Source organism: Mesoplodon densirostris, chromosome 6 (assembly GCF_025265405.1).
Source record: "Mesoplodon densirostris isolate mMesDen1 chromosome 6, mMesDen1 primary haplotype, whole genome shotgun sequence".
Lineage (NCBI taxonomy): Eukaryota > Metazoa > Chordata > Mammalia > Artiodactyla > Ziphiidae > Mesoplodon > Mesoplodon densirostris.
The window spans coordinates 39,443,834-39,458,624 of record NC_082666.1 but is presented as its reverse complement, the minus strand read 5'-3'; the positions used below and the strand labels follow the sequence as shown (position 1 = coordinate 39,458,624).

At 35.5% G+C, this 14,791-nt stretch overlaps 1 protein-coding gene across 7 annotated transcripts in view; it reads left to right on the top strand.

The window, feature by feature from the left end:
• ERCC6L2 (ERCC excision repair 6 like 2) overlaps window positions 1–14,791 on the top strand; it is a 139,854-nt gene that overhangs the window by 83,840 nt on the left and 41,223 nt on the right. For all 7 annotated transcript variants that reach the window (XM_060101568.1, XM_060101564.1, XM_060101567.1 and 4 more), the window contains 2 exons: window positions 3,136–3,235; window positions 11,790–11,942. In XM_060101568.1, coding sequence (XP_059957551.1) covers window positions 3,136–3,235; window positions 11,790–11,942 — 253 coding nt within the window. The remainder of the gene's footprint in view (window positions 1–3,135; window positions 3,236–11,789; window positions 11,943–14,791) is intronic.

The window sequence follows — 14,791 nt, the reverse complement described above, 5'->3', positions numbered from 1 at the left end:
GCAGAATTTCATTCTTTTTTTTATGGCTGAATAATAATCCATTCTATATATGTACCACATCTTCTTTATCCATTTGTATGTTGATGGACACTGGATTGCTTACATATCTTGGCTATTGTAGTTAATACTTCTGTGGACATTGGGGTGCATGTATCTTTCAAATTAGTGTTTTCATTTTTTCCAGATATATACACAGAAGTGGAATTGCTGGATTATAACATAGTTCTATTTTTAGTTTTTTGAGGAACCTCCATACTGTTTTCCATAGTGGCTGTACCAATTTACATTCCCACCAACAGTGTACAAGTGTTCCCTTTTCCCCACATCCTTGCCAACATTTGTTATTTGTGGTCTTTGTGAGGATAGCTATTCTAAGAGGTATGAGGTGATAGCTCATTGTCATTTTGATTTGCATTTCTCTAAAAATTAGCAATGTTGAGCATCTTTTCCTGTGCCCGTTAGCTGTGTATATGTCTTCTTAGGAAAATGTCTTTTCAGCTCTTCTGCCCCATTTTTTGATTGGATTGTTTGGGTTTTTTGACATTGTTTTTTTTTTATATTGAGTTGTATGAGCTATTTATATTTTTTGGATATTAACCCCTTGATGGTCATATCATTTGCAAATATTTTCTCCCATTCTTTAGGTTGTTGTCTTGTTTTGTCAATGGTTTCCTTTGCTGTGCAAAAGCTTGTAAGTTTGATTAGGTCCCATTTATTTATTTTTGCTGTTGTTTCTTTTGCCTTAGGAGACTGATCCAAAAACTGTTGCTAAGATTTATGTCAAAGATTGTTCTATGTTCTCTTCTAGGAGTTTTATAGTTTCAATTCTTACACTTAGGTCTTTAATCCATTTGGAGTTTATTTTTGTAGTTGGTGAGTAAATGTTCTATTCTCATTGTTTTACATGTGGCTGTCCAGTTTTCCCAGAACCACTTATTGAAGAGACTGTTTTCTCCATTGTATATTCTTGCCTTCTTTGTCATAGATTAGTTGACCATAGGTGCTTGGGTTTATTTCTGGGCTCTCTATTCTGTTCTGTTGATCTATACTAAGGAGAAATGTTAAAGAGAGAGTTTCAATTTCAAATGAAAGGACTCTAATGATATCTCAAAGTCATATGAAAATATAAAGTTCTCCAGTACAGGTAAGTACATAAACAAATATCAAAACCAGTATTATTATAATTTTGGCTTATAATTCTTCTCTTTGTTTTCTACAGGATTTAAAAGACAAATGCATAAAAATGATTATAAATCTGCTAATGAATACATGACATATAAAAATATAATTTATAACATCAATAAGATAAAAGGTGAAAGCAGAGCTATAAAGGAAAAATTTTTAATGCAATTGAAATTAAGTTGGTATCAATTTAAGATAGAATAAATTTGAATCCACACAGTCTGACTTGCAGAGCCTGCACTTTTAACCAACCTCTTGCCAGTGACAACTGCCCAGGAAAATAGTCAAATGAAAACCACAGAAAAATATCCATTTCCTTTGTCTTAACAACATTTGTTGTAATTTTGTTCTTTTTCATCTAGGCCATCAAGATTTATTTATCCCAGTGTTCCCTCGAAACACAGTTCACTGTGCTTTGGCTTTCAGTGGAAGTTAGTTGACAGTAAAACTAAATGAACAGAATTCCTCTTCCTCTCCCTCTCCTTCCATTTACTCTGACAGGAGGAGCAAAGAAGAGAAATGAAAATACTGACCTCCACACTGTATAACAGTTTCTCGACACTTGTCTTTGTGTGATAAAAGACCATTTACATATCTGTACTTGATAGACCTAGAAAATGATAAGCATAGGTCCAGTGTAACATGTTATAAGGTTTTTGTCTGTAAAGCTTCAAGAATATGTATACTGACAGAATCTATCCCATTCAGCAAACAGTTGCCTTACACCCAAAGGACATTTCCTTAGACCCATATTTATTTTTTTTTAGACCCAAATCCATTGTGGGAGAGAAAGGGATTATGAGTCCCTCTCTATCCAGGCTGCAGGATGGAAGTGAGAATTGCAGTAACTTACTGCAAAACCCCTGGCTTTGCTGTGTCACAGGAGCCCCCATTCTTTTCTGGGAATGCAAGATTTTCAGTACCAAGATGTCCTCTAGTAAAAGCCCTTCTCTGTGAGGAGGAATGGGTAAAGGAGGCAGAAGGAGCACCAAATATAACAATACAGTGTGACTTTATAAGGTCAAAATTAAATTTCCCCCAAATTGTAACATTTTCAAGCATGAAGCAGTATGGCTTTGCCCCAATCTCCCATGACTATAACAGGTATTTAGAAACAGGTGACCTCATTCAGAACATCCAATAAAGTCTCCACCTGGGAGAAGCTACGGGGACTGGACCTATAGTTAATAAGTGTGGTGAGTCAGGTTAGAGTTTTAATTAACACTGCAGTCCATATCAAAACACCTGGGGTACTAATCACCTGAGTGATCCAGTCAGACAAACTGCTTGGAAATCTCTGGATGCAGGCTGTAAATCTGCACTTCCATAGGCTTGCCAGTTGATTACTGCTTTACCTCCAAGGTTTTTTTAACAGTTTTGTTGAGATATAATTAACATATAATAAACTGCACATATTTAAAGTGTACAGCTGATAAGTTTTGCTGTAGGTATACACCATGGAACCATTACCACAATCAAGATAGTGAACATATCCATCACCCCCCAAATTTTCCTGGTGCCACTTTGTAATCCATCCATCTGGCCCCTCCCAGGCCCCCCCACCAAGCAACCACTGATCTGCTTTCTGTCACTGGATTAGTTTGCGTTTTTGAGAGTTTTATATAAATGGAATCATTCATAAGCTTAAGACTGCCATAAAAGAAAAATCTGAATTTAGGAAAAGTTTTTGCACAGTAGAAGGTGATGTTTATAACAGAAGTGAAGTTGATATGTATATTTTTTCTATAATACTTTCCTCCTCAATGACTGGCCTTTTTATATGAATTTCTGTTTTTACATTATTATTAAATAATATAGCATATCTAAACATAAGATATTTCTTTTTAAATTAAAATTTTAGCAATATTTCATTTTTATATCCAAAAGCTACCTCCTGAACCTGAAGTTGTTTCACTTGATCTTGGTTGCCTTCTCTTTTTAATGTTTTTACAGAGCATATAGGATTGGTCAATGCAGAGATGTCAAAGTGCTTAGGCTGATATCCTTGGGAACTGTGGAGGAGATCATGTACTTACGACAGGTATACAAGCAGGTAAATATATTTACCTTTTTCTAATTAAAAGTAAACACTTGTCAGTTTTCAAAAATAATAAATTTGTGTACAAATATGTTTTTTATTTTATTCTAGCTACAATAAAAAATTTAATAAGATTATGAAATACACTCTAGAATACACTTCTATAAAACAGATTAAATCTTAAGTTCATTGAATTTTAGAGCTGAAAGTTTCTTAGAGCAGTACTTCTTTAATGTGCACATGAATTACCTAGGGATCTTTAAAATTTAGATTCTGTTTTAGTAGTTCTGGGTGGAACACAAGATTCTGCATTTTTAACAAGCTCCCAGAAGTGCCAACACTACTAGTCTACAGATCACAATTTGAGTAGCAAGGTCACAGCTCCCCAAACTGTGGGCCAAGATGTAAGTGTATGCCACAGATGGGGTACAGGTGCACCCAGACATCCTACAGCTCTCTGGGCAGCAAGATTATCTAAGCCAGCTTCCAGCCTTGAGTAACCTCCTCTTTGAGTAGATGTTCACATGTTTCCATTATCTATGTGTGCATGAAGAAGATTGGAGAGGAATACCTTAGGGATATCTAATACAAATGTTTCATGTTGTATATAATGAAACTGGGATCCAGGACACCCCAGTAAATGAAATTATAGGAACAGAACTCAAGTGCACTAACTACTGTGCTGGTGCTTTTAAAATTCATCTAAAATTGCATTAACTCTTTAATACCCTTAGGGTATCAATTACTACTCCATTTATGCCTCTAAATAAAGTTTAGTTAGTCTGTAACTGCCCACTTGAGAAGATCTGGAATGAGGTTCAAGTTTAATTATAAATGTTAAATTTGAATTACTCCCTATATATTCAGCTGGAATCTGTTTAAGAGCAAACATCTGCCACATGTGGTGGTAGTTAACCTAAGAATGATCCAGTCTTAAATTTATGCTATTTTCTTAATTCTAAAAATAGAATTGTACACAGCAGTGTTTATTTTTCTTAAAGCATTTAGCTCTGTAAGAAACCTTTAATCTTTTTGTTCTTAGGTATAGCACAACTACTTGAAAATTATTTTTTCAGACATTAACTAATCTTGGAAAAAAGTAGGATATTATTTTTTCATCTTAGGAGCAGCTGTTTAGGATACTATCTTTGACTTGTCACAAGTAAGAGTCTTTCCTCAATCACATAGTAAGTTTTCTTGATCCCATTACTATATGTATTTCCTTTTTGCCTTTTCATCTGACTCATTTAATGAAATAAAATGGCCTGTTATATAATATATAATAATATGTAATAAAAAAGCTTCAGAAGATAAGAGTAATTTAAGTTTTCAGAACTTTGTATGATCTAATTGCTTATTAAAAGAAGCCACTTAAGGAACATTCAGCCATACAACTTGATAAGCACAAATAAAGTTAAGATGGCAATCATATGAGGAAATGGCATAAATGTGATTTAAACATTGATTGGAATTTGAACCAAGGGTGCAAATGGCAAACACACTCTAGCCTCACAAGTGTTCCTCAAATCTCTTGCGGGGAAAACAATCCAAAATGATGTTTAAAAATCCTATAAAAATGTTGGAAAGAAAAAATAGTTCTCTCTGTGGGCCAAAAATGATAAGGAACCCTGAAAGACAAAGGGCAGTTGAGATGAGATTGAAGGAAGAAACAAAGCTAAACTCAGTCATGAGAAGACTACTGGAAAAGGTAGGTACAACTTGTGAATATTCCAAGCTTAGAGTCAACAGATACTAAAAATAGAAAGGAGCCTTGGGTTAACTGTGATGCCCCCTCTTTGGGGCATTATTAATGATCTAACAAGGTGGTTTAACCCTTATGATCTTTCCCCCATTGTACCAGATTGCAGACAAAGGAAATGTCTGCTCTCAATTAGGAACAATAAGTAGAAATACTGGAAGGAAGGAAACAAAGCTCTAAATTTTTGCTGAAATCGAGAAGAAAGTCCAAAATAATAAATACTTGCAAACCCCTCCACCTGCTGCCTGCTTTGAATAATTACTGCAGTAGGCCTAGATAAGCCCGTAAGGCATTTGAAGACAGATGAATATCCCCCCACGCCTCCAAAAAAATAATTAGTATTGAACAGTTTAGGAAAATAAACACCATGAAAATGGCCCTCAAAGATACCAGGTCCTAATCCCTGGAACCTATAAATGTTACTTTATATGGAAAAAAGGGTCTTTGCAGATGTGATTAAATTAAGGATTTTTGAGATGGGGAGATTAGCCTGGATTGTCCAGGTTGACCCTAAATCATAAGCATTCTTATAAGGAGGAAGCAAAGGGAAATCTGACAGAGACAAAAGAGAAGCCAGTGTAACCACAGAGACGAGATTGGAGCTATGTAATTATAAACTAAGGAATGCTGGCAGCCACCAGAAGTGAAAAGAGGCAAGGAATGGATCTTCCCCTAGAGCCTATGAAGAGAACATGGCTCTGCCAAAACTTGATTTCATTCTGGTGATACTGATATCAGACTTCTAACCTCCTGTGAGAACTGTAAGAGAATACATTTCTGTTGTTTTAAGCCACCAAGTTTATGATAATTTATTACAAGAGATATAGGAACTCATATAGGCACTAAAAAAGAATTACATCAGAGAAAACAAAATTAATAGAAAAGAGTAAAAGATTTTTAAAGAAATATAACTATTCAAAAGGTAAATGAGGGGCTTCCCTGGTGGCACAGTGGTTGAGAATCCGCCTGCCAATGCAGGGAATACGGGTTTGTGCCCCGGTCCAGGAGGATCCCACGTGCTGCGGAGCGGCTGGGCCCGTGAGCCATGGCTACGGAGCCTGCATGTCCAGAGCCTGTGCTCCGCAACTGGAGAGGCCACAACAGTGAGAGGCCCGCGTACCGCAAAAAAAAAAAAAAAAAGGGTAAATGAGGTTGTAGGATCCTGGGAACAACAAAAGACTACTAGAAAAAAAATCCATTAGAGATCCAGAAAACGAGCAACTCCAGCAATAGGCTGAATAGCAAAGAACAAAATTTTCATCTAAAAGAAAGAGCCATGCAATTCTTCTAGATTACAGAGCAAAAAGACAGAGGTAGAACGAACACATGTAAGAAAACTTAGGAGAAATGAAGGCTAGATCTAGAAGTTCCAATATCAGTCTTATAGTTGAGCAAGGGAACAGAAGAAAGAGAAGGAAGAAGCCCCAAAGGATGAGAGTCCACAGATTATATGAACCCACTGAGTGTTAAATAGGATGAATGAAAATAGATCCATACTTACATTGTCTTTCTATAATTGTAAAACCCTTAAAATTTCCAGAGATAAGCTTCATGGAGAGAAAAAAAATTGTCTACAAGAGTACTAGAATTAAATAGATAGCTAACTTCTTAATAGCAATACTGGATATTTCAGAGCAGTAACTTCAAATGAGGGGAAATCATAGCTCTATATTGTCAAAGAAAGTGAATTTTTAATTCAAAACTTTTCCACAGTGGTGGAAATTTTTCCCTCAGTGGTGAGTTCTATCAAACATTTAATATTCTTTTTGAGAACAGAGGAGGGAACAATTCCAGCCTACTTTAGAAAGATAGAAGAATCCCAATGCCAGAATTGGCAAAGACATTACAAGAACAGAAAATTATAGACAAATATGTCTCATGAACATAAATGTAAAAATCTTTAACAAAGCCTCTGTTAGAAGTTGAATTGTGCCTCCCCCCAAAAAGAAACATAAAATAAAAAACATATGTTGAAGTCCTTAACCCCTGGTACCTGTGAATGGGATCTTATTTGGAAGTAAGGTCTTTGCAGATGTAATCAAGTTAAATAAGGTTATACTTATTTAACCTATTTTATTACGGTGGGCCCTAATTCAATGACTGATTTCTTATAAGAGGGAAATTTGGATACAGACAGACACAGAAGGAGGATGCCATGTGATGACAGAGGCAAAGATCGGAGTGATGAAGCTGCAAACTGAGGAATGCCTAGGATTGCCAGCAACCACCAGAAACTAGGAAGAGGAAAGGAAGGATATTCCCTTAGAACCTTCAGAGAGAGCATGGCCCTGCCAATATCTTGATTTCAGACTTTTAGCCTCCAGAACTGAGAGAGAATAAATTTTTGTTGTTTTACACCACCTGGTTTATGGTACTTTGTTACAGCAACCTTAGGAAACTGATATAGCCTCTAAGGCAAATATTGTAAATTTGACTACATTTTTATATGAAACTTCTATATGACAAACGAACTATAAGCCAAATTAAAGGAGAGACCAGAGAAGATGCTTACCATAAGTATAATAAACAAATTAGCATCTATTATATATAAAGAACTCCTACAAACCAATAAAAAGACTGATTAGGCATTTTAGTGAAGAAAAAATACAAACAGTTAACATGTATATGAAAAGATGTTTAACTACACTTATAATGGAGAAGTAAAAAATAAGATTGTGTTCTGCACGTTCTGCAAAAGACATTTTTGTTCTGTGGGGTTTTTTTTAGGGAGGTGAGGAGATTGGCATTGCTCATTGTTGGTGGGGATATTTTTAAAGAGGTGCTAATATAGTGTTTTTGAGAATACAGCTTGGTGCACTTATTTTAGAAGCTAATTTAACAGCATTTTTAAAATGCACTTTCTCCCTATTTACCTGGCAGAAATATTCTCACATATGCACATTGAAGGATGACAAGGATTTATATTCAGAATTGTTAGTATTTGTTCAAAAAATGAAAAAAGGAACAGCCTAAATGTGCAATAGTAACAGAATTAACATAAATTCTGATATACCCATATACAGCAAAAAAAAATTTTTTTAAGATTATAGAGCAAATGTACTGATGTGGCACAATCTTTAAGACATTTTAAGTGGGGCAAAAGTAACTTGCAGAACAAGTATATCAATTGTGTTTATTTATAAAACTGTTTCTACATGTATATATAAATAGTTTTAACTGCATTGAAAAAGATCTAGGAAGGATAAACCTAAACATTACAGTGTTGGTTAGACTGATAAGGGATGATCTGTGTTGTTCAAGGGGGACTTGCCCTTTGATGTTTTTGTTTATGTTTGTTGTGATAATGCCTTCACAACATAAAATATAAAGTATATTTCATACTTTAAAAAAATCACTTATACAGCAACTGCACTCCTTCAGGTTTGGAGCATTGCATGTAATCTAAAATTTGGCATTCAGAAATTCATCTTTCATATATATGTAATTTATTTAGAAATTAATATGTATTTACAGAAGAGTTACAAGATCAGCACAGAGAACTCCCAATTAACTTCACCCAAATTCCCCAGTTGTTAACGTTTTACCACATTTGCTTTCTCTTTCTCTCAGCCATGATTTTTATTCTTTTTCTGAACCGTTTGAGAGGAAGTTGAAGATTTATCACCTTTAAATTCTTTGTTTTCTCCCAAGTAAGGACACCGTCCTATTTATATGTACATATAAAAATAGCTTTATGCATTATAAACACTCAGTTTTACATATTGTTCTGCAACTTGCTTCTCCCTCACCGCCCCCCCCCCCTCAACTCTCCTCTCAAAAATGCAGTTATCCAGGGGCTTCCCTGGTGGCGCAGTGGTTGAGAGTCCGCCTGCCAATGCAGGGGACACGGGTTCGTGCCCCGGCCCGGGAGGATCCCACATGCCACGGAGCCTGCGCGTCCGGAGTCTGTGCTCCACAATGGGAGAGGCCACAACAGTGAGAGGCCCGTGTACCTCAAAAAAAAAAAAAAAAAAATGCAGTTATCCAAATCAAGAAACTAACACTTATACAGCATTACCTTGTAATCCATAGAACCCATTCAGATTTCATCAGCTTTCCTGGCAATGTCTCCTTTCTCATTCTGGCTCAGGGTCCAATCCAGGATCATAATTACATTTCTTTTTGTGTCTCTTAAGTTTTCTTCAACCTTAAGTTACCCAGGCTTTTCTGGTCTTTCATGATCTTGACAGTTTTAAAAAGTAAAGCCTTTCCTTGTGTATGCTTTCCCTCAACATATGTCCATTTGATGTTTCCTCATCTTCCAACTCAAGACAAGAAGCCTTGGCAAGAATGGTACAGAAAGAATGCTGTGCTCTTCTCATTGCATTGGTCAGAAGGCACCTGGTGGTGACCTGATCCACCACTGGTGATACTAACCTTGATCACCTGTCAAGTTTGTGTCTGCCAGCTTTTTGCACTGCAGAGTCACCACTTTTTTCATTTGTAAAATAGTATATATTTTATGGGGAGATCATCAGAGACTATGCCCATATAGTCAGCCCTCTGTATCCATGGGTTCTGCATCCTCAGATTCAGCCAACCATGGATTCAAAGTATTCAGAAAGAAAATTCCAGAAAGTTCCAAAAGCAAAACTTGAATTTGCTGTGTGGACTCATGAGATAGTATTTTAGTAACAGATTTTAGTAACCCACTGAATATCATTAATTATTTTTATGTTCAAACTCTCATTTTTTGACCAGTGAGAACCCCTTCAAGGGGGCTTCTGCGTCATTTTGACAAGCCCTCATCATGCTTATTGCACTTCCTTACTGTGGTAGGCTGAATAATGGCCCCCCACAGATATCCACATCCTAATTCCCTGAACTGACCTGGATTATGTGAGTGGGCCCAGTGTAATCACAAGTGTCCTTATAAAGGGAGGCATAGCAGTAGGGTCAGAAAAAGGAAAGAAGAAGGCAATGTGATAACAGAAGCAGAGGGTCAGAGGATGATATGAAGATGCCTCATTACTGGCCTTGAGGATGAAGGAAGTGGTCATGAACTCTAACATGATGAATATTCCTTTTTTACTTCTTGCATCTCTTGTATATTGTGAAGAAATCTAAGCATTTTATAGCCTTGTATGGGTTCTTAAGATAGAAACTAAGCTACATTTTCCAAATACTGATTTTTTTCCCTACCCTCTTGAATTTTAACATGGTTTTGTTATAGTTACCCTACAGATGGATGCATCTGGCCTTCACTTTTACTGGAGCCACTTTGGAAAACTTAAGTACAAAATAATCTGCCTTTTATAAGTTTTGTGACAAAACTTTGGTAGGAGACTTATAAAGATTCAGATTAATGCTTACAAATTACTTTGGTGATTATATTTAGTAGTATAGCAGTCTGACAATACAGTGTTTAAGGAAGAGTCAGTAGCAAGGGTAAAATCATAGGTAACTGGGCCATCGAGTACATCATTTGCTATTGTGATTCTGTATTTCCAGGACTATAGCCCATATTTCTGGGACATTGATATAAAACTAATCAAGTTGGTATGTTGATCCATAACTTATGCAAACTTAGGTCCCAAGGGTCTTGTTTTTTTGTTTTTTTTTTTTTTGCGGTATGTGGGCCTCTCACTGTTGTGGCCTCTCCCCATTGCCGAGCACAGGCTCCGGATGCGCAGGCTCAGCGGCCATGGCTCACAGGCCCAGCCGCTCCACAGCATATGGGATCCTCCCGCCGGGGCACGAACCCGTATCCCCTGCATCGGCAGGCGGACTCTCAACCACTGCGCCACCAGGGAGGCCCCCAAGGGTCTTGTTTTAAGAGGGACATCTGGATATGAGAAATTGATACAAGTATAAATTTTGAATTCAGCCAAACTCGGGTAAAAATTCTAGAAATGATGCTTCCTAGTGAGGCAGCTGTGAGCAAGGCACTTAATTTCTTTGAATTTAAGTTCTTTTATTTCTAAAAGGGAGATGATAGTATCTTATAGGGTTGTAGGAATTAAATGAGAATGTAAAAATGCTAGACGTGTTCAATAAATAGTAGCTATTATTAATAAGAATAATTTTATTTGCCTAAAGTAATTTATTATAGTGCAAATCAATCTGATGATAATTACCATAAAGTATCTCTTCTTACTCATCCTTCCATTAGCAATAGATGGAAGTTATTTTTCATTCTTTGTTTCAAGAAATGTTAGAGTGTACATGGGTTAATCAAATTGTATATACATTATATACAATAAAGTATCTAGTAAATAAAGAGATTACATTATGTTGGTACTAAAGTGGTATATGTCCTTAAGGGTTCCATGTCAGTGTTCTTTCTGTATTCAGAATTGTTTCAGAGATGCAATGTTGCCAAACAATGATTGGGTTTTTGCTGTTAGTTGACAATGTAACCATGGCCACAATAAGTTTGATACCAAACTAATTATTATGGTTATTATATAATTACTTTAGATTATAATTTAACTTTAGTGATGTAGCTACTATTTCTGCCAGTTTTAGTAGTTTCTATTGAAATGAGAGTCTAGAAAGGAGAAAAGTGTATTCAGATGTATGCCTTTTACATTTTACATCAGGTGGCTAGTCCATAGGGATATGATCTTGAGTCAGTTGTTAGAAAACAGATAAAATAGGAAATGTAAGATTTCTTCTTTAATAAAACTGGCCAGATTATTATTATTTCACCATAATGGCAGCATCTGCCAGGGAAATTAAAATAAAATTTCCTCCCTACGGAGATTCTGCCTGCTCCAGCTAAAGCTGTGTATATACAGGGAATGCCAGGAAATTCTGACATATTGTTGGAGCGAACACTTCAAACATCTTGTGTTTTTTCTGTTATAGCAACTTCACTGTGTGGTGGTTGGAAGTGAAAATGCCAAGCGGTATTTTGAAGCAGTTCAAGGATCAAAAGAGCATCGAGGAGAGCTTTTTGGGGTCTATAATCTCTTCAAACTGAGGTCCCAAGGGTCTTGTCTTACAAGGGACATCCTGGAGGTGTGAAATTTTTCTCTGATTTTTTTCAATATTTTAAACATGGATTTCTCCCTCAGGAAAATTGCTGGTGCCTTTTCAGAGAAAGTTTTGGTTTTCTTCTTAAAAAATGTTTTATGTTTAGAATTTCTACTTTTATAGAAATAGGAAATGAATTACTGTACCTCTAAACTAAGATTTTCCCCATGCATAGTTATAAATAATGTACATATACAAATTCAGATACATATACAAGACAGTATGACCTCCAAGGCCATTTTCAGACGGTAAAGAGAAATTTATTATTTTGAAAACAGCTGTTGAAGTCAGGAACTAAAAAAAGAGACTTTCCTAAATAAACAAAAATATAAAATGTGTTTTGATTAAAAGTTACCAAATACTCCCTGAGATGCACTCTCATGTCTCATGGAGATTTTTGTTTTCTGTTCCCAATAAAAATTCCACACCAATATTTCAAACTCTCCCAGTTGTGTTCATCCTCAGGATACAGATGTTTCTTATTCTTAACAGGATATTTATATCCTTTAAAAAATCTTTTAAATTCTTTAATATACCAGAGTACTAAGAATATTAACCTATTTTTTAGTTAATATTGATATGAGTATCATAAAATCCTGGACTATCATTTTTTTCAATCCCATCATCATACATTTGAGGAAACTGAGTCTTGGAAAACTTAAGGCTATTTCCTTTAACTTCCAGGACTTTGTAGTAAAACCTTAATATACTTCATTTTTTTTAATAGTACCATAAAAACAGTTCAAGGAACAATTGGTCCCTGTCCTTAAAGAACTTAGACCATCTTTATGGGAGGTGGAAGAGAACATTTACATACTGAACACGTAACATCATTAAGCATATGTTAAGCAAGTTTAGTAGTAGTTCAAACGTGATCATCAATGGTTGGGGAAGAGGAAGGTATGTATGATTCGTATGTTGTGAATATTACAACTATTATACAATGTCTGATATATATTGCTGAGTTTTTATTTTATAGTAACTATTTGATTCTGAATTGAGTGACCCATTTAAAGTCTACCTTTCTCTGTCTCTTTCTTGTTTTGAATATGCTATTTCTCTGATGGACTTGTTCTTTCCCATTCCTCTTCTATAATCAGTAAATAGCCTGTTTGTCCTCCAGGACCCCCTCAGATCCTACGTCCAGCGTTGGGTAGTACTACCCAATGTACTAGAGTATATTCATGTTTCTAATTTGAAATCATTATCTGTAAAATGTATTAGTATTATATTACTTGTCCTGTTTTCTGCTGTGTATCAAATAGTTTTGTTCTCTTTTTTATCAGAATAGCCACCTATTCCTCTGTTAAAAAAGTGTTAGGTAAGACATTCCATATGACAAGTTATTAAACGGAAAGTTCTCTTATTCTCTGGTTGTCCTAAATATATGTTGTTTCTCCTCCAGGATTGTTTATTAATGACAGGACCCTCCATATCTTATACTTTGTTTATGGTAAAATATGCTTAACTGCTTGCTAGGCACATCATTGGCACTCAATTATTAAATTAAATTTTGAATTAAAATTGCTCATTTGTTATCAATCAGAATTTCGTAGATTCATGCTGTGCTTTTGGCCAAACGATGTTTTAAAATATTATTAGTCCAAGCCCTGCATAATGGAAACATATGTTATAAAGTAAAAGAAGTATTTTACTTCCTATGATACATTTTTAATTTTTAAAGGTTGTAGAAAAATTCCTTTTAAAATGATTTAAGATGTAGAAATTTGAATATATAGAACACTTTTAATCTGATGATTTCTGGGCAATTTAGTTCTATTTTGCATTGACTTTCTTTTAATGGTTTCCCTTTAGCGATAGATATTGAGAGCTAATGTCACAAATATTTATTGAGTATATGTTAAATGTCCAATACTATACATCATAGGACTAGGCATACAGAAATGAATAAAACAGACAAAAAGCCCTGCATACAAAATTTTACATTCTATTTGGGGGAAACAAATAATAAAGAGAAATATAACTGAAGTTAGTATATTATGATGATAGATTCTAAGGATAAAAATAGAGCAAGTAGATGAATAAGTTCTAGAGATCTACTACACAGCATGGTGAGTATTGTCAACAATACTATTATTATATACCTCAAAACTGCTAAAGGACTAGATCTTAAATGTTCTCACCACATAAAAGAATTGATAATTATATGCCATATTAGAGGTGTTAACTAAAGCTATGATGATAATCATATTACAGTATATAAATATATCAAATTAACACCTCATAGACCTTAAACATACACAGTATTATATGTAAATTATATCTCAAAAAAAAACAAATAGAGCAAGGAAGGCAAATAGGGAGACTGTCAAGGAAAGAGCATTAAAATTTTAGATGGAGTAGCCAAGGAAGGATGCACTATGAGATTGCATTTGATTCTTTGAAGAGACAAGAAAGGAAGAGGTGTTTTAGACAGAGGAACAAATGCAAACAAAGGCCCTGAGGGAGGAGCATGCCCAGCATGATTTCAAAATGGCAAGGAAGCCAAAGTGGCTGGAGTGGAGTAATCAAAAGAGCAAAAGATGGGGCCAGAGAAATGACAGGAAACCAGATCCTGCAGGAACTTTGGCTTTGACTTGAGTGAGAACAAAAGCAATTAGAGTTCTGAACAGCAGAATGACATAGTCTGATCTATACTATCTATTCTAAATGTTAAGAATTGGACTATAGAAGTACAAGAGCAGAAGCAAGAAGCCAGGTAGGAGGATACTGCAACAATCCAGCCAAGAGATGGTGGTTTGGGCCAGAGGGTAGTGGTGGATGCCCTGACGCACTGACAGGATTTGCTGCTGGATCGTCTGATAGGGTATGAG